The sequence below is a fragment of the Bufo bufo genome, chromosome 2, assembly GCF_905171765.1.
Source record: "Bufo bufo chromosome 2, aBufBuf1.1, whole genome shotgun sequence".
Taxonomy (NCBI): domain Eukaryota; kingdom Metazoa; phylum Chordata; class Amphibia; order Anura; family Bufonidae; genus Bufo; species Bufo bufo.
In genome coordinates this window covers 491,690,355-491,715,590 of record NC_053390.1, presented here as the reverse complement: position 1 = coordinate 491,715,590, position 25,236 = coordinate 491,690,355, and the positions used below count along the sequence as shown (strand labels likewise).

Here is a 25,236-nt window from a genome sequence, read left to right as displayed (position 1 = left end):
ACCTCCACTGTCTATTATTTTAGTCACCCAGTCAAAAAAATCTATAAGATTTGTTTGACATGATCTCCCTGAAGTAAACCCATGTTGTTTTTCATCTTGCAATCCATGGGATTTTAGATGTTCCACAATCCTATCCTTTAATAGGGTTTCCATTAATTTGCCTGCTATTGATGTCAGACTCACTGGTCTATAGTTGCTCGATTCCTCCCTACTACCTTTCTTGTGAATGGCCACGACATTTGCCAAAACATTATATACAAGGGCCTGCAGGTGAGCTGACCCTGTAAAACATTATATGTGAGGGCCTGCAGGTGAGATGACCCTGTAAAACATTATATGTGAGGGCCTGCAGGTGAGCTGACTCGGTAAAACATTATATGTGAGGGCCTGCAGGTGAGCTCACCCTGTAAAACATTATATGCGAGGGCCTGCAAGTGAGCTGACCCTGTAAAACATTATATGCGAGGGTCTGCATGTGAGCTGACCCTATAAAACATTATATACAAGGGCCGGCAGGTTAGCTGACCCTCTAAAAGATTGTAGGTGAGGGCCTGCTGGTGAGCTGACCCTGTAAAACATTATATGTGAGGGCCTGCAGGTGAGCTGACCCTGTAAAACATTATATGTGAGGGCCTGCAGGTGAGATGACCCTGTAAAACATTATATGTGAGGGCCTGCAGGTGAGCTGACCCTGTAAAACATTATATGCGAGGACCTCCAGATGAGCTGACCCTGTAAAAGATTGTAGGTGAGGGCCTGCTGGTGAGCTGACCCTCTAAAAGGTTGTAGGTGAGGCCCTGCAGGTGAGCTGACCCTGTAAAACATTATATGCGAGGGCCTGCAGGTAAGCTGACCCTGTAAAAGATTGTAGGTGAGGGCCTACAGGTGAGCTGAGCCTATAAAACATTATATGCGAGGGCATATATTCGAGGGCATTATTTGCAACGAATAAGCATGTTGATATGATGGAAGAGGAGGAGGAGGATGAGAAAAGGAAGATTCAACCATATACCTTTTTTTGTGTTGGAAGGGGTGCATGGGAATACAGTGTATTCAGTACAATATAAACAACACATTTAAAGTGCCTTTATGTTCATTAGCTTTCCTCTGGTGGAGTCGAGAAGTCAGGATCAATTCAGGCCTTGCTCATTTTTGTAAGAGTCAACCTGACTTAAGAGTCAATCGGTGTTGTCTAAAATGCGTATAACGCACGGGTCGCGGGAAAGGCAGCCTAACATGAAGTCAGCCATGTGTGCCAGAGCACCAACAGCAAGACGTCGCTGTCGTCATCAGGAGGATGACTCTTAATCTCCTCATCCTCTTCCTCCTCTTCTGCCCACCCACGCAGAACAGATGGAATTAAACTTCCATGAGTACTACCCTCTGTAGCAGAGGCAACCGTCTCCTGCTCCTCCTCCTCTTCCTCTTCACTGTCCAATTCGCGCTGAGAAGGCGAACTGGGGGTGGTCTGGCTATCACCCTGTGTAATGTCTTCCTCCATTTCCACCTCTTCCACATGCAAAGCGTCGTCCTTAATTGTGAGCAGCGAGCGTTTGAGTAGACACAGAAGTGGGATAGTTGTGCTGATAATAGCGTTATTGCCGCTCACCATCTGTGTTGATTCCTCAAAGTTTCTTAAAACATCACAGAGGTCAGACATCCATGCCCACTCCTCGCTTGTGAATAGCGGAAGCTGACTGGAAAGGCGACGACCATATTGCAGCTGGTTTTCTACTACTGCCCTATGCTGCTCACAAAGCCTGGCCAACATGTGGAACGTGGCGTTCCAGCGCGTGCTCACAACAGCCAGTGAGCTGGCAATTTCCAGTGCTGCTGCAGCGTTGACAGACCGGCTGAAGCTGTCGATGACTTGCAGAAATGTCCACGCACCTTCACCAGTAGCTCAGGAAAATTGGTCTAGGTTTTGAGAAACCGCTGAACCACTAAGTTTAAGACGTGGGCTAGGCATGGAATGTGTGTGAGCTTGTCGAGCTCCAAAGCCGCCACCAAGTTACGGCCATTATCAGACACAACCATGTCTGTTTCTAGTTTGACTGGCGAGAACCACAGCTCAGTCTGGTCTCTTATCCCCTGCCACAGCTCTGCGGCTGTGTGCTGTTTTTACCCTAAGCATATCAGCTTCAGCTTGGCCTGTTGCCAGTGCTACACTATTTCCAGCTATCGACTGATGGCTGAATGGTGCTGCACGCGGATAATTCGGAGGTGGAAGTGGAGGAGGAGGAGGAGAAGTGGGGGTTGGAGCCACTAACGTAGGTGCTGGAGGAAACCGTGATTGACGTAGTGCCCACAATCCTTGGCGTCGGTAGCACCTGTGCCATCCCAGGGTACGACTCTCTTCTGGTCTCCACAACGTTCACCCAGTGTGCTGTCAGTGAAATATAGTGTCACTGGCCGAATGCACTTGTCCATGTGTACGTGGTTAAGTGGACCTTCCCAGTAACTGCGTTGGTCAGGGCACATGTGATGTTGCGGGACACATGTTGCTGTAAGGCGGGCACGGCACACCTTGAAAAATAGTGGCGGCTGGGGACTGCGTAATGTGGGACGGCTGCCGACATCAGACTGCGGAAGGCCTCAGTGTCCATAAACCTAAATGGCAACATTTCCAGGGCCAGTAATTTGAAAAGCTGCACATTTAGTGCTATGGCCTGTGGGTGGGTGGCTGGGTATTTGCACTTGCATTCAAAGGCCTGGGGTAAGGACAGTTGGACGCTGCTCTGGGACATGGAAGAGGATGTGGTCGCTGATGGTGCTTGCGAAGTTCCAGGTACAGGGCAGGAGGCATCCAGGCCTACGCCTTCGACAGGGGATTGGCCAGCACGCAACATAGGGGAAGAGGAGGCAGTGGTGTGACCCACAGACACAGATTGTGGACCCAGGCGTTCGTCCCACTGTTGTAGAAAATATTAATAGCTGTAATCAGCTCGCATCAAAGTTTGTGTAAAGAAAAAGGTGAAACTCTCTTCCCTCAGCCCCAGTCAGAGACAGACCCAGGTGTTACCATCTTGATTGAATTCTTAGCAACTCCTCCTTCTCTCTGCCCAGCCTGTACTTTTATTTACTAACAAAAGGTGTAAAAGGGGCTGGCCCAAGACAAGGATACAGGAAGTGATGACATGTCAAAGGACAGGGAGGGGCAATCAATGTGGCCTGGCAGACAATGCACACACCCCATCCCTGTATAAGGAAGGATGAGTCATGTCCATTGTCTGATCAGCCAGGTGGCCGCCCACCCCCTATCACTGTCAGCATGGACCTCATTCAATACTGCTCAAAGGTGATCAGTATCTAATAAAGATCATTCTACTGGTTCCCATAGGTTTGAAATTATCTGCGAGACATTGCTACAGCTATTGTCAGTATACGGTATGAGTATACCGACAAGGCAGATATGCATGTCTTAAAAGCAGATATGTCTCCAAGCCCATTAGAAGGTTTTCATACTGACAGTTTTACCACTGGTCCCGATTCAGCCAAAGTACCCTCTGCTAGAGTGTTCTCTGGCTAAATCCGACACAGGGAGACAGATGACAATCTATAAAAACACACACACATCCTAAAGTAAAATTTCCGCATAATAAAATTTCCACAACACCACTTATTACGGTGCTTGGATGCCATATGGCAGATCATGCTGGTGGTGGTGAGGTTGCTAGTGTTCCTTGCCCCCCCCCCCCCGGCTAATTTTGGTACGAAACAGGTAGCAAACTACTATTCTTTTGTCGTCCGCACTTTCCTCAAAAAAGCACCATACTGCGGAACATCTACCCCTTGGCAAGGGAGATTTCCGCAAGGGGATGCTCTGTGGAACAGTTGCGGGCCTGTTTGGTGTGGCCCGCCTTCTCCCTTTTGCCACCCCTCTTCCAGCCTGTTGCGGTGCTGCAGATCCCTCCCCCTCTGTACTGCTTTAAGACTACTTTCACACCTGCGTTCGGGTGTCCGCTCGTGAGCTCCGTTTGAAGGGGCTCACAAGCGGCCCCGAACGCATCCGTCCAGCCCTAATGCATTCTGAGTGGACGCGGATCCGCTCAGAATGCATCACTCTGCCAGCGTTCAGCCTCCGCTCCGCTCAGCAAGCGGACACCTGAACGCTGCTTGCAGCGTTCGGGTGTCCGCATGGCCGTGCAGAGGCAAGCAGATCCGTCCAGACTTACAATGGAAGTCAATGGGGACGGATCTGCTTGAAGATAACACCATATGGCTCAATCTTCAAACGGATCCGTCCCCCATTGACTTTCAATGTAAAGTCTGGATGGATCCGTTCAGGCTACTTTCACGCTTAGAATTTTTTTTAAACTATAATGCAGACGGATCCGTTCTGAACGGATCCAAACGTCTGCATTATAGGAGCGGATCCGTCTGAGCAGACATCAGACGGACCCGCTCTGAACGGCAGTGTGAAAGTAGCCTTACTTGCTCGGCTCTCCACCTTCCCAGGTTGGGTCAGTGATGTCATCGTCCACCACCTTCTCTTCCATTTCCTCACTCTGCTTATCCTCCTGACTTGTTGACCTAACCACAACCTCAGTGATTGACAACTGTGTCTCATCCTCTTCATCAACCTCTTGAGACAGTAATTGCGGTTGACTTATTAGCAACTGTGTCTTATCATCATCCACTTCATTAAACCGTAATTGCCGTTTCCCACCATCATCTTCTCATAACTGTGGATGATCAAGAGTTTGGGAATCAGGGCACAAGATCTGTCCCTCTTTAAGCAGGCTTGGCGAGAGGTCCAAATCAAGGAATGGCGCTGAAAAGAGGTCCTCGGAATATCCAAGTGATCACATGTTTGCCCAGAGTCTCCATGGTAGGAGAAATAAGGATCAGGGTGAGGATTGTGTTGAACAGACTCTTGGCTACTGAGACTGGACTTGGTGGAAGACAGGCTGATGCTTAACCGACTGGAATCTGCTGCAATCCAACTGACCATCTGGTCACACTGGTCTGACTTCAAGAGTGGTGTCCTGCGACGCACTGCAAACTGGGACATGAAGCTAGGTATCGTGGATGATTGTTTTTCTTGTGCTCTGGCAGCAGGTACAGTTTCAACGCGCCAAGGGCCATGGCCTCTGCGTGCAGCATCAGCATCACGGCCAGTTCCCCGTCCCTTACTGTTCGCCTTCTTCATATTAAATGTTATATATGCTTAAAAGTATGTCACACGTACAGTAGCGTAGGATTTGGAAGTGTATGCGCAAACAAATTTAAAAAGGTATTTGGGATATGGAAAAAGTACACTGGATGTCACAGATATTTTTTTGATATGCACATGTTACACTGGAGATGTGGCGCAGCTAATGTCTTTGTCTGCAGCGGACACCGTCTATGGAAATGGTACACTGGATGTCACAGATATTTTTGGGATGCACACACTTTACACAGCAGATGTGGCACAGCGGCCTAACTATTGCACACTATTTAGCGCAGGATGCGCTAAAAATAGATATTGCTGCTGCCACACAATAGCCCTTAAAAGGACTTTTGGGTCTGTAAAGTTTTAGCTATTTAGCGCAGTTCGCACTAAAAATAGATATTGCTGCTGCCACACACAATAGTCCTTAAAAGGGCTTTTGGGTCTGTAAAGTTTTAGCAATTTAGCGCAGTTCGCACTAAAAATAGATATTGCTGCTGCCACACACAATAGTCCTTAAAAGGGCTTTTGGGTCTGTAAAGTTTTAGCAATTTAGCGCAGGTTGCTCTAAAAATATATATTGCTGCTGCCACACACAATAGTCCTTAAAAGGACTTTTGGGTCTCTGAAAAGTTTTTCTAATAAAAATATTCCTATATATCACTCCCTACACTGTCTGTCCCTTCCTCAGCACAGCATTCCCTGACTCAGACTGAGTCGAACACGCGCCATCGGTTGCTATATAGCACCCGATGACGCTTTCCAGCCAGCCAATCACTGTAATGCCAGTAACTAATATGGCTACCACATTACAATTAGGGCAGTAGTTACCTGCACGTTTATTGGCTGTGTAGCATTGCGCTCGAGCACACGCAGTATTCATCCAAAAACTGGTGTTCGGCCGAGCATGCTCGATTAACACTAGTGGGGAATAAAAGAAGTTTCAGACTGTCAGTCTGAGTCAGAAAGCCTGGGAAGCTAGGTAACCTGCTAGCTTTTGGAGCCTGATTCCTCTAGTGTGTGAACTGCACTCTATAGGTGAGATAGAGTTGACCTGTCTAGGTAGTGCCCAGACAGGCAGGAGTTTATTTTGTGTTTATGTTATGTTGGGGCTGAAACTTTACCCCACTAAGAGAAGTGATAACTTGGATGCTGTTTGTTTATTACGCTGCATACTAGAGAATAATCTAGACTTTTTAACCTGCTTTCTCTGCTGAAGTCTGTCATTGCCGACCTTACCTTGACTAGAGATCTCGAAAATAGTTACTATACAGTTAGTACAGTTGAAAAAAGACGTGTCCATCAAGTTCAACCAAGGGTTGGGTGGTGGTGGGAATTAAGCGAAAGGGAGTGAGAAACTGACTTTACACGTTTATCTAAGCATTAATGTTATTTAGTTCTAAGAAATCAAAAGCCATTTTTAAACAGTCCACTGTTCCTGTAACCATCTCCTGAGGTAGACTATTGCACAGATTTACAGTTCTTATGGTGAAGTAGCCTCTGTCTTTTTTCTCCAGACAGAAGCAGCGCCCCTTCGTCTTTTAAGGGGATTTTACATGGAACAGCTTTTTACCATATTTTATGTAAGGGCCATTTGTATATTTACATGTCCCCTTTAGTCACCTCTCTCAAGACTAAATAAATGTAATTCTTTTAATCTGTCCTCATAAGCAACACCCTCCAGGCCCCTTATCAGCTTAGTCTCTGTCTTTTGTACTTTTTCAAGCTCCAGCGCATTCTTTTTATGAATTGGCACCTAGAATTGAGCTGCATGTTCCAGATGAGGCCGCACGAAAGCTTAAAGTGGTAATATTACATCTCTGTCCCCCGCGTCTATGTCTCGTTTATTGAGTGTCTAAGTTTATTGACACCTTCCATGCAAAATAGTTATGAATATTCATCATATATCTACTTTATGTTCGCATAATTTAACTTTTTTGGAAGTTAGAAGGCTTAGAATTTGGAAACAATTTTTAAATTTTCAAGAAAATGTTCAAAACTGTCTATTTTAAGGATCAGTTCAGATGAAGTGCAAGTGACTTTAAGGTGCTCACATAACAGAAACCATGCATAAATTACCACATTTTAGATATTATAGTTATTCAAAACTGATTTTATAATCTTTATTAACCCTTTAGGTGTTCCAAAGGAATTAAAGCAAAATGGATGTGAAATTTTGAAATTTCATTTCATTTTTTCGTGAAGACTTTCTATTTTAATCCATTTTTCCTGTAACACAGCAAGGGTACACAGCAAAAAACCTTAATATGTATTACCCTGATTCTGCAGTCTACAGAAACACTTATATGTGGATGTAAACTTCTACATGGGCACACGGCAGTTCTCAGAAGGAAAGGAGCACAATGCTGTTTTTGGAGGATAGATTTAGCTGGAATAGGTTTTGTGTGTCATGTCACATTTGAATAGACCCTAAAGGTACCCCTAGAAAGGAAACCCCCAAAAAGTGACCCAATTTTGGAAACTACACCCCTCAAGGAACCGATAGAGGATTGGAGTGAATGCTTTGACCCAACAAGTGTTTCATAGAATTTAAAAACACTTGGCTGTGAATATAAAAAAATTACATTTTATTCCTAATAAAATGTTGTTTTAGCCCCAAATTTTTCATTTTCACAAGGCGTAACAGGAGAAAATGCACTGTACAATTTGTCATGCATTTTTTCCTGAATACGGCAATACTCCATATGTAGTTGTAATGCATATTACAACTGCTGTTTGGGGACATGGCAGCATTTAGAGGGAACGAGCAGCATCAGGATTTTCAAACGTGGAATTTGCTGAAATTGTTTTTAGGAAACATAACATTTTAATTTTTTTGTTGACTGAACTGTGTGAGGGCGTGTTTGTTGTGGTACAAGCTGTAGTTTTTTTTGTACCATTTTAGGGTACAGATGACTTTTTGATCGCTTTTTATACTATTTTTTAGGAGGTGAGGTGGGCAAAAATTGCAATTGTCAGTGTTTTAAATTTTATTGCAGTATATACAATATCATTATAATAATGTTATATTTTGCATCTCCATATGCTAACATCCATAATATTTTTAATTTTCCACCAATGTAACTGTGTAAGGGCTTGCTTTTTTTTTTAATGCTGGACAGGCTGTATTTATTTTTTGTTCCATTTTCAAGTACATATTTTTTATCACTTTTTATACCATTTTCTGGGAGGTGAGGTGGGCATAAAGTGCAATTCTATCAGTTTTTTATTTAGATTTTTTTATGGGGTTGCTCATGCAGTATATACAATATGATAATTTTATTCTGTGGGTCGATACAGTTATGGTGATACCAAATTTATATAGCTTTTTATGTTTTACTAATTTTGCAGCATAAAATCACTTTATTATTAAAAATAAGTTACATTTTGCATCGCCATATACCAACATCCATAGCATTGTTATTTTTTCAACAATGTAAGGCCTCTTTCACACGACAGTATGTCTTTTTCAGTGTTTTGCGGTCCGTTTTAAACGGATCCGTTGTTCCGTTTTTTGTTTCTGTTGTGTTTCCGTTTTCGTTCCGTTTTTCCGTATGGCATATACAGTATACAGTAATTACATAGCTAAAATTGAGCTGGGCATAACATTTTCAATAGATGGTTCAGCAAAAAACGGAACGGAAACGGAAGACATACGGATGCATTTCCGTATGTGTTCAGTTTTTTTTGCGGACCCATTGACTTGAATGGAGCCAAGCACCGTGATTTGCGGACAAGAATAGGACATGTTCTATCTTTTCACGGCACGGAAATACTGAAATACTGAAACGGAATGCACACGGAGACACTTCAGTATTTTTTGCTGAACCATTGAAATGAATGGTTCAGTATATGTTCCGCATACTGAACTACAAAAACGGCCAGTATACTGAACGCAAAATACTGTCGTGTGCATGAGCCCTAACTGTGTGAGGGCTTGTTTTTTTGCAGGACAGGCTATTTGTATTGGTACCATTTTGGGATATATATAAGTTTTGATCACTTTTTATAAAAAAAAAATTGTGGAAATTTGTGGGAGGTGATATGACAAAAACAGCAATTCCAGTTCACCACGCACGATAAGTAATGTGATCCTTTTACAGGTCAGGTCATTAAGGACACAGTGATGCCAATTATGTCTAGTTTATTGTTTTTCAAATTTTTTAATCAATTATAAATGAGCGAGTGAAAAAAAATTATAGAATTTATAATTTATTTTTCATTTCTTAACTTTTTTTTTACCAAGTCACACTTGAATCTTGAAGATCCAGTGGGGCTGATGGTGTACCCTGCAATAGTCGCCTTTGGCAGGACCTGTCAGGCTTCGGTACATGCCAAGCCTGGAGGCCTTTGTAAGCCTCCGGCTGCTATGGCAACCATGGGGATGTTGCCATCACAGCGTGGTGGCCTGATGGGGAAGAGAGGGAACTCTGTACAGACTAACCAATTAGAGCAATTGCTGACAAGGGACCACTCTGATTGGTCCATTGCCAGCTGCTACAGTTTCTCTGCTGTTTGTGAGAGACTTCAGTAAAACCAAAAACATGTGTGCTCTCCTGCAGGAGCTGTGTCCAAATGGCTCCTTAGTGGAACAAAATTAAGAAATGGAGGCAGCGCCAATAAAGTAGTGGACAAAAAAAAAACTGGTTCTTTTGATGCATGTTGTGGCAGTCCAAACCAATGCTTTTTAATCCCATTTGTTAGCTGTAGATTTACTGTGCGTCAGTATTACAGGTCACTATTACGGTAAGGTCTAATTAATCACCGTAGAATTAACCGTGCAGTGCCCCAAGATTCAAGTAGTGGCCCCATGACAGGGCGGGTAGGGTGGCAGCAGCAGCAGTGGCAGTAACACTGATAATAGTGTCCCCATAACAATGTGGACATGGGGGCCAACAGCAGTGGCAGTAACAAGGACAATATTGGCCCCATGACAGAGTGGCTAAAGGGGGCAGCAGCAGCAGCAGTAAGGCTGTGTTCACATAACTGTTAATTTTTCTGTTCTTCTTAGCTGTCAGAAAAACAGAAAACTAAAAAAACGAAGTCTGTATTTTGAGTATCCATAAAGCCTCTTTCAGACGGACGATCAGTATTTGCTCAGTAATTGTACACCAAAACAGAGATAAAATGTAATAGAAATATTTGTATCTCTTCTGTGTTTTGGACCCACTCCTGCTTTTGGCTTACAAATACTGATACAAAATACTGACCGTGTGAAAGATACTGACCATGTGGATCTGCATCAGTTTTTTTAACAAGGAAAAAAAGTCCTGCATGTAGGACTTTAATTGCCCCTTTCACATGGTCAGTATTTGGTCAGTATTTTGCAACAGTATTTGATCAGTATTTGTAGGCCAAAAACAGGAGTGGATCCAAAACAGATAAAATGTAATGGAAATATTTGTATCTCATTTGTGTCTTGAACCAACTCCTGGTTTTGGCTTACAAATACTGACCATGTGAAAGAGGCCTTACGGATGCTCAAAATATAGTATAATTTATTTAAATTTTTCTGTTCTTCTGACGAATAAGAAGAACGGAAAAATAAACTGCGATGTCAACACGGACAAACGGGGAAAATAGACAGCAGTGGCAGTAGCAAGGACAATAGCGTCCCCATGACAGAATGGGCAGGGGAGGGCAGCAGCAGTGATAGTGACAATAGTCACCCCATGACAGAGTGGAGAGGGGGGCAGCAGCACAATATGGTGGCTATTAGTAGCAGAACCCAAAAACAGCAGTGTGATAGCAATGGCCAGTGGCATGCATATCCTTTTAAAGATTTACCATGTAGGCCTCATCGTAAGAATCGCAGTAGAGGCAGCAATCAGGTTGCATCGGTTGGGTGGCAGCTTCAGAATGGTGGCAGCAGTACGTGGCCAGAAGTACCAGCCCATTTTCCAGAATATTTTGGTGTGACAGCACACTACAGTATGATCATCAGTGGCAGAATGATCTATTCTGTTGCATCAGGCAACAGTGTCTATAAATCCTGGTTGATCCAAACCTGTATTCTCTGTATACCCATTCTGATGCCACACTACTGGTTGAGCAGGAAAGCTTGCCCTTTGGAAACTCAGCCAGTTGCGGCCACACTTCAAGTTTGCATACCCAGTAGTCCAGAGGATTTTGGATCATGGGTGACAGAGTGCAGTCCAAGTATGCCACCGCCTGCTGGTTGTGGTTCTGCTGCATATACTGCTCCTACTGGGTGGTTTCTTCAGTACACGGCTGAAGCAAACTGCTCATCATAGTCTCCAGACTGAATTTGCTGCATATGGAGCTGGTGCTGCTTCTGGACATCCCCCCCACCCCAACCCCAGTCATGGCAGTGGAGCATGAGCGCAGAGGGTCCCCCTGGTCAGACCTTCCTGAAGACGGGTGGCCAACTGACTACACAGCCAGCGACCAACTGACTACACAGCATGTCTCTATAGTAGTCCATTTTTGCATCCCTCTCAGAAGATCTAAAAAATGCACCCTGTTTTTGACCAGTAGCGAGCGTCTAACAATGTGGATAGCCATTAGTCATCTCTCTACTGAATCATAAGAATGCGGCTGTCACTACTGAAACATGCCAGCATGCACCTGGCCATTTGCGCAAAGGGACTTGGAGGGCCTCCCTGCCTCAATCTCCATTGCATACTGTCACAGTCTGTCTGGGTCATCTGCCCCATCTTTTTCATCGCCCTCCAACTCCTCATGCTCCTCTCCTGTTCTTCCCGTTATAAGTAATCATGGTTCCTATCTACAGTTGGCGAGGAGACAGCCAGTGTTCAATTTCTTTATTGATGACGCAGAGCAGTTCCTCCTCGGTGTGGCTCTGTTCACCAATGCTGACCAGATGCTGGACAACGTGACAGTGCCTAGCTTTGCATAGGTGATATGCTGGAGGACTACTGTGAACTGTGCCTAGAGGGGTGAGGACAAGGTAAAAGATGAGGAGGCAGAGGAGGGCATTAGCGTAGAAATCCCAGCATTACAACGTGGAGCCGGCATTGCCATCACCAGGCCAAGGTGCTGGTGTGCCTGGTCTGGAACCACATTTACCCAGTGAGCTGTAAACGACATATATTGTCCTTGACCATAGTTACAACTCCTTATGTCAGCGCTGGTGTAAACTCTACCAGACACTGAGAGGCCCAAGGAATTTGCTTTCTCCTCATTCTTGGAACCGAACCTGAGTTCGGGAAATGTTTTTTTTTACAGTAGAAATCAATTTATGAAGTTATTACGAGAAGTCTTGCAAGAATCGTGAAGTAATAACTTCGGCTCATTGGAGCCAATACATTCTAATACTGTACGGAGCACTCGCTCCGTACAGTATTGAAACAAAGTTTTATGCAAATTGACTTCGGATGTTTCATCCAAAGTCGATTTTCTCATCACTAATCCTAGCTTGTCATTAATTGGTTATTGTGAATATTTTAGGACCTGTATTAGGGCTTATGCACATGGCCATTGATTAGCTGTTCTGTACATTAGGGACCGCAGACTGATCCAGACCCATTCAACTTGAATGGGTCCATGGTCCATCCGCACTGCAAAAAAGTAGTCACTGACAGAACGGATAGTCAAATTAAATACAAACATGCTTATAATAAAAAAAAATATGTTATTCTAGAATACTATTCCCCATAAAATTTGATTACACATCATTCTTTTTTGCAGAATATGTCAGTATGGCAGTTTATTTATTCTGACTCACCAGGAACTATGTTGCCATTTGGACAGCCTTCCTTCAGAACTGTAACAACTCCATCCGATTTGAGTTTTAAGTACTCCACAAGCTTAACAAGAAGAAGTTTGATTATATATTAGTCACTGTAATCACCACATGTTCTATGATACTGTATAAGTCGCATGAATATCTGGTCTACTACACTCATCTGTGGGCCTCATGAACACAACAGAGCTGTGTGCCAGAGGCTGTACAGAGACACAAAAAGTCCCTTCAACTCCACACTATGGAGCCATAGGTTCTTCAGATCTTACCATATGCTGCTCTATCATATGCCACTGTATTATGGGGTTATTCTCCCCTAGAGGCAATTAGTGTTGATCACAAATATTTGAATTGCAAATTTGTATTGCGAATATAGGTACTTCGAAAATTCGCGAATATTTATAATATAGTGATATATTCGTAATTTTGAATATTCGAGATTTTTTATTGCGAATTTTTTAATTGCCGAGTAAAAACATGAATCCTCCCTGCTTCTTGCTTGTGGGCCAATGACTCATTGGCCCACAAGCAAGAAGCAGGGAGGAATCATAACTTTAAATGGGAAAAATTATGAATATTCTAAAAAACTAATATATAGCACTATATCGAATATATTAGTTTTTTCGAATATTCGTCATATTCTAAAACAAGAATATATAGCAATATAGCGAATATTCGAAAAATCTTTTTTTCAATCTGAAGTTCAGATTGGAAAAAATTTTCAACTATTGAAAAAAAAGACTATAGCACTATATTAGCTATCTTTGCTCTATATTAGCTCTAACAAGAATATATAGCAATATAGCGAATATTCGAAAAAAATAAAAATAAATATAGAGCAATTTAGCTAATATAGTGCTATAATCTTCTTTGTCTAATAGTTGTAATTTTTTTCTCATCTGAAGTTCAGATTGGAAAAAAATTTATACTATTGGAAAAAAAGATTATAGCACTATATTAGCAAAATTTGTCTATATTAGTTTTTTTTTTAATATTCACTATATTGCTATATATTCTTGTTTTAGAATATTACGAATATTTGAGAAAACTAATATATTCGAAATAGTGCTATGACTCATTGGCCCACAAGCAAGAAGCAGGTAGGAATCATGATTTTGCTCGGCAATTGAAAAATTTGCGATAAAAATTTGCATTACGAAAATTCGCATATTACGCGATCATTACCTTGTCGATTTTTTGAGTAAAAAAAAATCGTAGAATATAACGAATATTAGGCGAATATTCTGCGAATATTCGGCGAATATTCTGCAAAATATTAGCAAAATATTGCGAATTCGAATATGACCCCTTCCGCTCATCACTAGAGGCAATACATATAGGGGGAAATAGCTCTGTAATACAGGACCCATTGAAGCATCGTACAATTTTTATTTGCAGTCTATGGATACATAATTATGTGTTCAGACAGCTCAGTAAAGTGACATTTAACAATTTGATTGGACTTACCTGCCACAACGTATCAAACTTAGTGCCTTCAGGTATTGAATACTTCCCAGACTTGTCAAGATCAATTTTATAATGATATATGGTCTTTCCATAAACTATTGACAGGGCAAAGGTACCAGATTCTTTTCTCTCCCTTATCCTTTAATACATGGAAAAATGTGATTACTGGAAAAGTCAATTTAGTAATTATCAGCCACCGTTGTTTCAGATTCTTTTTCAGAATAAGTTATATGTACGTACAGTCAGGTCCATAAATATTGGGACATCAACACAATTCTAACATTTTTGGCTCTATACAGTACCACAATGGATTTGAAATGAAACAAACAAGATGTGCTTTAATTGCAGACTGTCAGCTTTAATTTGAGGGTATTTACATCCAAATCAGGTGAACGATGTAGAAACTACAACAGTTTGCATATGTACCTCCCACTTGTTATGGGCCCAAAAGTAACGGGACAGAATAATCATCATAAATCAATCTTTCACTTTTTAATACTTGGTTGAAAATCCTTTGCAGTCAATTACAGTCTGAAGTCTGGAACGCATAGACAACACCGACGTTGGGTTTCATCCCTGCTAATGCTCTGCCAGGCCTCTACTGCAACTGTCTTCAGTTCCTGCTTCTTCTTGGGGCATTTTCCCTTCAGTTTTGTCTTCAGCAAGTGAAATGCATGCTCAAATCGGATTCAGGTCAGGTGATTGACTTGGCCATTGCATAACATTCCACTTCTTTCCCTTAAAAAACTCTTTGGTTGCTTTTGCAGTATGCTTTGGATCATTGTCCATCAGCACTGTGAAGCGCCGTCCAATGAGTTCTGAAGCATTTGGCTGAATATGAGCAGATAATATTGCACGAAACACTTCAGAATTCATCATCAATAAATACAAGAGAACCAGTTCCATTGGCAGCCATACATGCCCACGCCATGACACTTCCACCACCATGCATCACTGATGAGGTGGTATGCTTAGGATCATGAGCAGTTCCTTTCCTTCTCCATGCTCTTCTCTTCCCATCACTCTGGTACAAGTTGATCTTGGTCTCATCTGTCCATAGGATGTTGTTCCAGAACTGTGAAGGCTTTTTTAGATGTCGTTTGGCAAACTCTAATCTGGCCTTCCTGTTTTTGAGGCTCACCAATGGTTTACCCTCTATATACACTCTGGTGAAGTCTTCTCTTGATTGTTGACTTTGACACACATACACCTACCTCCTGGAGAGTGTTCTTGATCTTACCAACTGTTGTGAAGGGTGTTTTCTTCACCAGGGAAAGAATTCTTCGGTCATCCACCACAGTTGTTTTCCGTGGTCTTCCGGGTCTTTTGGTGTTGCTGAGCTCACCGATGCGTTCCTGCTTTTTAAGAATGTTCCAAACAGTTGCTTATGCCACACACAATTTTTTTTAGCTACAGTATCTATGGGCTTGTTTTGTTTTTTCAGCCTAATGATGGCTTGCTTCACTGATGGTGACAGCTCTTTGGATCTCATCTTGAGAGTTGAGACTAACAGATTCCAAATGTAAACACACTTGAAATTAACTCTGGACCTTTTATCTGCTCATTGTAATTAGGATAATGATCCTTATTAGGATAATGAGGGAATAACGCACACCTGGCCATGGAACAGCTGAGAAGCCAATTGTCCCATTACTTTTGGTCCCTTAACAAGTGGGAGGCACATATGCAAACTGTTGTAATTCCTACACCGTTCACCTGATTTGGATGTAAATACCCTCAAATTAAAGCTGACAGTCTGCAGTTAAAGCACATCTTGTTTGTTTCTTTTCAAATCCATTGTGGTGGTGTATAGAGCCAAAAATGTTAGAATTGTGTTGATGTCCCAGTATTTATGGACCTGACTGTGACTGTGATAGCACTACATCTGAAGATTATATGACTTGTGTCTGGCATTTCTTTTACCAGTTTGCATGCTGCATTTCTAATTATCTGTCCCTGAGATGGTGGGTGTAGACTAGCTGTAAAGAAGACAAGAGTCTGCTTCCTATTCCTAACTCTCCCTAACTAAAAAAAACACATGCGCACCATATGGAGAAGTGCTGAATAGTAGTCATGTAAATAAAGCACACATAGAACACTAGATATCACTATGTGATATAGAACAGTTACTATTAGCTAGTGATGCACCTAGGCAAAAAGTGAAATGATAACCACCACCACCAAATTTTGCAGATTTCCAGTGTCCAAGTTATAAAATCTGGAGAAAAATGCCCTATATGTCAAAGAATTTTGCTTACGATCTGGCCTTAGAATTTACACTTTGCAATACAAAGGGTAAAAGCTATGGTCAACCTTGGAGAAAACTTTGTGGCAAATTTCAATGTAGAACATCAGGATTTTGCAGCAAAAAAATGTCCATTATGTGTAATAATATCTTTTAAGCTACATTCACACAACAATGAAAAACGGATGTGTGATGAATGTTTTTTTATGGCCATCACTGATTCATTTTAAGAACTTTAGTAGTCTATAGGGTTATTCACACTCCATGTTCTATCTTCTCTGTTTTCAATGACCAAAAGCCTCCATACAATTGAAGGGGCATTTTTTAACATCCATTTCTCAAAAATGCATTAGAGAAAAAAAAAAGTCTATTAAAACAGTCCATTTCACTGTTTTTAACTGACTTTTATTCACTGTCATGTGAATCTAGCCTTATGGTTTTTAGTGTTTTTAGTGAAGGGGTTAAGGACTATAGAAAAGAATAAGTCAAGTCCCTGGTGTCTTCTGGCTACTCACTTCCTCAGGCTCCAGCGCTGTCTGGTTCTCCAGGGGTGTAGCTAAAGGCTCATGGGCCTTGGTGCAAGAGTTCAGCTTAGGTTCCCCCTTCTCTCTGTGCTTTGTGGAAAGGGGCAGGTGTGCACCTAGCCTTTCTGCTGCCTGAGGCAAAAATTGAAACAGCACCCCCCCATGCCAAATTCTCAACCTAACCCCTTCCCTCCAGCCCTTACATACCTTTTACATCCAATGATGACTCCTCTGAAGACATTCTCTTTTCTAATCTTCTCTGTTCAGACCAGACTGCCATGATGACTTCTTTCAGCCATCTCTTGTCTCTGCAGAGTTTAAGAAAGACATCTTAGTTTCCTACTTTTCCATCATCCTCACACCTTCTCAACACCCCTTCCTGCCCCTACTGTGCCCACTATGCTCCTAAATATTATCCTGCAGAAAGTCTCCCTTGAAAATACTAGCACCATACATACAGTGCCCCCTAAAATAATTATTGGCATGCAGTGCACTAAAAAATAACTGTGCCAAGCAAATAGTGTCCCTGACACTAATAATTTAAAAGAAATGTCCCCAAAAATAATTGTGCTAAGATGATACTGTGTCAGGGTGCTCCCCACAGTAAAAATGCTCCCCAAAGTCCCACAAATAGAAATCATTATCTCTAAGAGTGCATATTGTTAACAGTGCCCCCTATAGTAAAATGCCCCCATTGTGACCATCATTTGTGCCAGTACAAAAAATGTCCCCTTACCTTTCAAATCAGATCCTCAGATTAGACCCCCATATCAGATCCTCAAACCTTCATATTAGACACCCCATATCAGACCTCAGATCAGACCCCCTTTAGACCTCCATATCAGACCCCAATTTCAGACATCAGATCAGACTCCCAATAGCTCCCCATGTCAGACCACTCCCAATATCAGACCTCAGATCAGATCCCCATTAAACCTCCATGTCAGACCCCGTTTAGACCTCCATGTGAGGACCCCCCATATCAGACCTCAGATCAGATCCCTTTTAAACTTCCATGTCACACCCCCGCATCAGAAATCAAATCAGGACTCCATATCAGAACTCAGATCAGACCTTAAAATAAATAATGTAACTTGCCTCTACTGCTTCGCAATTCCTCTCCAGATCTGGTGGTTTCTCCTGCATTCTTCGCTCACTGATCTTATCTGGGCACACACTGCACTGCCACCTGACTGCCTACAGCGTCAGGTCATATTTTGCACACTACGTTCTGACACTGTACGCAGTAAGGACAGTGCAGCGCAGTCCTGGAGAAGATCATGGGCAGCGAGTACAGCACTAGCATCGCTCAATCTGTGATTGAGACCCCCTGAGAGAGAGCGATCCCTTACAATATACACTCACCTAAAGAATTATTAGGAACACCATACTAATACGGTGTTGGACCCCCGTTTGCCTTCAGAACTGCCTTAATTCTATGTGGCATTGATTCAACAAGGTGCTGATAGCATTCTTTAGAAATGTTGGCCCATATTGATAGGATAGCATCTTGCAGTTGATGGAGATTTGAGGGATGCACATCCAGGGCACGAAGCTCCCGTTCCACCACATCCCAAAGATGCTCTATTGGGTTGAGATCTGGTGACTGTGGGGGCCATTTTAGTACAGTGAACTCATTGTCATGTTCAAGAAACCAATTTGAAATGATTCGAGCTTTGTGACATGGTGAATTATCCTGCTGGAAGTAGCCATCAGAGGATGGATACATGTTCTCATTCTGTTTACGCCAAATTCGGACTCTATCATTTGAATGTCTCAACAGAAATCGAGACTCATCAGACCAGGCAACATTTTTCTAGTCTTCAACAGTCTGATTTTGGTGATCTCGTGCAAATTGTATTTGTAGTGGAGATGAGTGGTACCCGGTGGGGTCTTCTGCTGTTGTAGCCCATCCGCCTCAAGGTTGTGCGTGTTGTGGCTTCACAAATGGTTTGCTGCATACCTTGGTTGTAACGAGTGGTTATTTAAGTCAACGTTGCTCTTCTATCAGCTTGAATCAGTCGGCCCATTCTGCTCTGACTTCTAGCATCCACAAGGCATTTTTGCCCACAGGACTGCCGCATACTGGATGTTTTTCCCTTTTCACACCATTCTTTGTAAACCCTAGAAATGGTTGTGCGTGAAAATCCCAGTAACTGAGCAGATTGTGAAATACTCAGACCGGCCCGTCTGGCACCAACAACCACGACACGCTCAAAATTGCTTAAATCACCTTTCTTTCCCATTCTGACATTCAGTTTGGAGTTCAGGAGATTGTCTTGACCAGGACCACACCCCTAAATGCATTGAAACAACTGCCATGTGATTGGTTGACTAGATAATTGCATTAATGAGAAATAGAACAGGTGTTCCTAATAATTCTTTAGGTGAGTGTATATACTGTAATATACACATATATATATATATATATATATACACACACACACACACACACCTCATAATTCACTATTTTTGACTAGTTACATCAAGGAGATTCAAATGCACAGAATGTGTGTTAGGTGGTGCACAGAAATTTTTAACATATGACACCCATTCACATACTTCCCCTAAACTTTGCTAAATTATGCACAAGTAGTACATATGACTCTTTTATCACACCCCAAAATGAATATAGTCCCAAGACCAGACCTCAAAATGTACTCAGAAACAAAACCCAGAATGAATACAGACCTCAAAATATGTACAATCACTAAAATACAGATCCCAGAACAAACAATAGCCTAGGGCAGGGATGCTCAACCTGTGGCCCTCCAGCTGTTTCAAAACTACAACTCCCAGCATTCCCTAATAATTGTAGGCTGTTCAGGCATGCTGGGAATTGTAGATTTGCAAGAGCTGGAGGGCCGCAGGTTGAGCATTCCTAATCTAGGGTGATAACCAATTTATTGTACTTAGAGGTGGGACGAATCCAATTATTTTCTAATCAGAATCCGAAAAAGTTCTCGAATCTACGAGGCCTGTATATAAGAATTGTGTGAACGGTGTAAGAAGCAAAGTGATCCAAACACTTATGGGGGGAATCTGTGGATGACACTGCTATGGGGGGATCTGTGGATGGCACTGTTATGGGGGATCTGTGGATGGCACTATTATGGGGAGGATCTGTGGATGGCCCTATTATGGGGAGGATTTGTGGATGGCACTGTTATGGGGGGATCTGTGGATGGCACTGTTATGGGGGATCTGTGGATGGCACTGTTATGGGGGATCTGTGGATGGCACTGTTATGGGGGATCTGTGGATGGCACTGTTATGGGGGATCTGTGGGTGGCACTGTTATGGGGGACCTGCGGATGGCACTGTTATGGGGGATCTGCGGATGGCACTGTTATGGGGGATCTGTGAATGGCACTGTTATGGGGGATCTGCGGATAGCACTGTTATGGGGGGATCTGCGGATGGCACTGTTATGGGGGGATCTGCGGATGGCACTGTTATGGGGGGATCTGCGGATGGCACTGTTATGGGGGATCTGCGGATGGCACTGTTATGGGGGATCTGCGGATGGCACTGTTATGGGGGATTTCTGTGGATGGCACTGTTATGGGGGGATCTGTGGATGGCACTGTTATGGGGGATTTCTGGATGGCACTGTTATGGGGGATCTGTGGATGGCACTGTTATGGGGGATCTGTGGATGGCACTGTTATGGGGGATCTCTGGATGGCACTGTTATGGGGGATCTGTGGATGGCACTAATAATCCATCTGTATTACTTACATTACAACATTAAGTTCCATAGCAGAGAGGAGGGAGGAGGCAGGCAGGGAGGACGGGTGTGCGGCGCATCACTCACTACGTCACGTGCCTGCGCCGCCCACTGAAGCAGGCGGCACGGGCGCGTGACGTAGTGAGTGACACACCGCCCGCCAGTCCTCCTAGCCTGCCTCCTCCCTCCTCCATCCTCTCTGCTACGGAACTTAATGTTGTAATGTAAGTAATACAGATGGATTATTATATCTTAACAATGCAGGTTAGATCATAAGATTAAACTACAGTGAGCGGGGCCGTTGCATTTGAATACAGGGACTGCACCGGTCCCAGCTCTCATTCCTAATCCAGATGCCGGCCCACAGCCCCTGTATTAGGGGTTATTCACACTGCAGGGACACTATTGTGGGGGGATCAGTGGATGGCACATAGCATAAGATGCTATATACAGTCAGGTCCATAAATATTGGGACATTGACACAATTGTAACATTTTTGGCTCTATACACCACCACAATGCATTTGAAATGAAATGAACAAGATGTGCTTTAACTGCAGACTGTCAGCTTTAATTTGAGGGTATTTACATCCAAATCAGGTGAACGGTGTAGGAATTACAACAGTTTGCATATGTGCCTCCCACTTGTTAAAGGAACCAAAAGCTGTTCCATGGCTCAGCTGTTCCATGGCCAAGTGTGTGTTATTCCCTCAATATCCCAAATACAATGAGCAGATAAAAGGTCCAGAGTTCATTTCAAGTGTGCTATTTGAATTTGGAATCTGTTGCTGTCAACTCTTAAGATGAGATCCAAAGAGCTGTCACTATCAGTGAAGCAAGCCATCATTAGGCTGAAAAAACAAAACAAACCCATCAGAGAGATAGCAAAAACATGAGGCGTGGCCAAAACAACTGTTTGGAACATTCTTAAAAAGAAGGAACGCACCGGTGAGCTCAGCAACACCAAAAGACCCGGAAAACAACTGTGGTGGATGACCGAAGAATTCTTTCCCTGGTGAAGAAAACACCCTTTACAACAGTTGGCCAGATCAAGAACACTCTCCAGGAGGTAGGTGTATGTGTGTAAAAGTCAACAATCAAGAAAAGACTTCACCAGAGTGAATACAGAGGGTTCACCACAAGATGTAAACCGTTGGTGAGCCTCAAAAACAGGAAGGCCAGATTAGAGATTGCCAAACGACATCTAAAAAAGCCTTCACAGTTCTGGAACAACATCCTATGAACAGATGAGACCAAGATCAACTTGTACAAGAATGATGGGAAGAGAAGAGTATGGAGAAGGAAAGGAACTGCTCATGATCCTAAACATACCACCTCATCAGTGATGCATGGTGGTGGTAGTGTCATTGTCACAGTCGTTACCTCTTGCTGTGACCTTCCATCCTTGCTCATTCGGTGCTCCTCGCTGAAGTTTAGTTTCTGTGTATTTGTGGTTCTTTATGGGTTAACTCCCCTGTGTGCCTATTAGGAGTTAATCCTCTGTCTGCTCCATGGGTGTGGCTTCTCTGCTGCACCCATGGAACCTGTATATAAGGCTGAGGTTTCCTCAGTTCTGTGTCAGCACTCCTGGTGTGTGTTGTCCTGTCCTGCTCCTGGTTTGTACTCTCTCTCCCATGCTGCTGACCCATGGGATCCGTGTCTGTCTGTCTGTGCTCTGTGGGTTTCCCTACTTGTTCATTCCCGTCCTCTTTGACGTCCTCTTTCCTGTCTTTCTGTTATCTGTTCTGCCAGTTATGTTTTAGTTATTTTGTGTGTATTCATATGTCTCGGTTCAGCAAGCGCCTAGCTGCAGAGTGCTATGCGCAAAGGCCACGCAGTATACCACAGGTGGAGCAAGTCCTTCTCTGCTCATTGTCACTCCTGTTTCCTTGCTATGTATTTCTGCTTGTGTTATTAGTTGCCTGTTTTGTATTTGCCTGTCTGTTATGTTTGCCTATGTGCCGTCGGTACCTTCTGGTACCTGTTGTCCATTAGTTCCTGCTGTCACTGTCTAGTTCACGCTCCAGAGTGGACCCTGGCAACTTCCTGCTGCAAAGTCTAACCCTACCATCTAGGGCTCTAGTGAATACCAGGAGTTGCTTAGTCACGCCCCTCTGGAGTATTACTAGATAGTGGCGCAGTGGGGGTTTTCTCCCACTGTGCTGACGGTACATAGAGCTCTTGTTTTGTCTGTGCTGCCTTCCCTGGTTTTCTGTTTGTGCAATAAACTCTTGTGTGTCTGTACCTGATTTCTGTTTGTTTATTGCTTGACGACGCGGCGGTCTCTCCTGGGACCTTCAACTCGTGACAGTCATGGCATGGGAATGTATGGCTGCCAATGGAACTGGTTCTCTTGTATTTATTGATGATGTGACTGCTGACAAAAGCAGCAGGATGAATTCTGAAGTGTTCCGGGCAATATTATCTGCTCATATTCAGCCAAATGCTTCAGAACTCATTGGACGGCGCTCAACAGTGCAGATGGACAATGATCCAAAGCATACTGCAAAAGCATCCAAAGAGTTTTTTAAGGGAAAGTAGTGGAATGTTATGCAATGGCCAAGTCAATCACCTGACCTGAATCCGATTGAGCATGCTTTTCACTTGCTGAAGACAAAACTGAAGGGAAAATGCCCCAAGAAGAAGCAGGAACTGAAGACAGTTGCAGTAGAGGCCTGGCAGAGCATTAGCAGGGATGAAACCCAGCGTCTGGTGATGTCTATACATTCCAGACTTCAGGCTGTGATTGACTGCAAAGGATTTGCAACCAAGTATTAAAAAGTGAAAGTTTGATTTATGATTATTATTCTGTCCCATTACTTTTGTTTCCTTAACAAGTGGGAGGCACATATGCAAACTGTTGTAATTCCTACACCGTTCACCTGATTTGGATGTAAATATCCTCTAATTAAAGCTAACAGTCTGAAGTTAAAGCACATCTTGTTTGTTTCATTTCAAATCCATTGTGGTGGTGTATAGAGCCAAAAATGTTAGAATTGTGTTGATGTCCCTATATTTATGGACCTGACTGTATGTGTCATCCACAGAACCCCTCCATAACAGTGCCATCCAGAGATCCCCCATAACAGTGCCATCCAGAGATCCCCCATAACAGTGCCATCCAGAGATTCCCCATAACAGTGCCATCCAGAGATCCCCCGATAAATATGTATATGTCGGCCAGCACAGGCCCCAAAAATGAGGCAAAAGGCATTCACCTAACAGCAAAGAACTTGGCATTCTGTGGCTGGAGGTACATTAGGCGTTCACAGAATACATATGTAACTGTTGGCCAGTACAGGCCCCAAAAATTAGTCAATAGGCATTGACCTGACAGCAAAGAACGTTAGATTCTGTGGCTGGAGGTACATTAGGCGTTCACAGGATAAATATGTAACTGTCGGCCAGTACAGGCCCCAAAAATTAGGCAATAGGCATTCACCTAACAGCAAAGAACCTTGGACTCTGCGGCTGGAGGTACATTAGGCGTTCACAGGATAAATATGTAACTGTCGGCCAGTACAGGCCCCAAAAATTAGGCAATTTGCAATCACCTAACAGCAAAGATCTTCGGATTCTGTGGCTGGAGGTACATTAGGCGTTCACAGGATAAATATGTAACTGTCGGCCAGTACAGGCCCCAAAAATTAGGCAATTTGCAATCACCAGAGAGCAAAGAACTTTGGATTCTGTGGCTGGAGGTACAATAGGCTGTCACAGGATAAATATGTAACTGTCTGCCAGTACAGGTCCCAAAAATTAGGCAATAGGCATTCACCTGACAGCAAAGAACTTTGGATTCTGTGGCTGGAGGTACGTTAGGCGTTCACAGGATAAATGTGTAACTGTCGGCCAGTACAGGCCACAAAAATTAGCAAATAGGGATTTACCTGATAGCAAAGAACTTTGGATTCTGTGGCTGGTGGTACATTAGAGGTTCAAAGGATAAATATGTAACTGTTGGAAAGTACAGGCCCCAAAAATTAGGCAATAGGCATTCACCTGACAGCAAAGAACTTTGGATTCTCTGGCTGGAGGTACATTAGACGTTCAAAGGATAAATATGTAACTTTCGGCCAGTACAGACCTCAAAAATTAGGCGATAGGCATTCACTTGACAGCAAAGAACTTGAGATTCTGTGGCTGGAGGTACATTAGACGTTCAAAGGATAAATATGTAACTGTTGGAAAGTACAGGCCCCAAAAATTAGGCAATAGGCAATCACCTGACAGCAAAGAACTTTGGATTATGTGGCTGGAGGTACATTAGGGGTTCAAAGGATAAATATGCAACTGTTGGCCAGTACAGGCCGCAAAACTTAGGCAATAGGCATTCACCTAACAGCAAAGAACTTTGGATTCTGTGGTTTTAGGTACATTAGGAGGTCAT

At 43.1% G+C, this 25,236-nt stretch overlaps 1 protein-coding gene across 2 annotated transcripts in view; it reads right to left on the bottom strand.

Moving 5' to 3' along the window:
* Positions 1-25,236, bottom strand: part of LOC120989581 (tyrosine-protein kinase ZAP-70) — an 824,733-nt gene that overhangs the window by 423,213 nt on the left and 376,284 nt on the right. For both annotated transcript variants that reach the window (XM_040417781.1, XM_040417780.1), the window contains 2 exons: positions 14,349-14,487; positions 12,864-12,945 (listed from right to left, as the gene is read on the bottom strand). In XM_040417781.1, the coding sequence (XP_040273715.1) occupies positions 12,864-12,945; positions 14,349-14,487 (221 nt within the window). The remainder of the gene's footprint in view (positions 1-12,863; positions 12,946-14,348; positions 14,488-25,236) is intronic.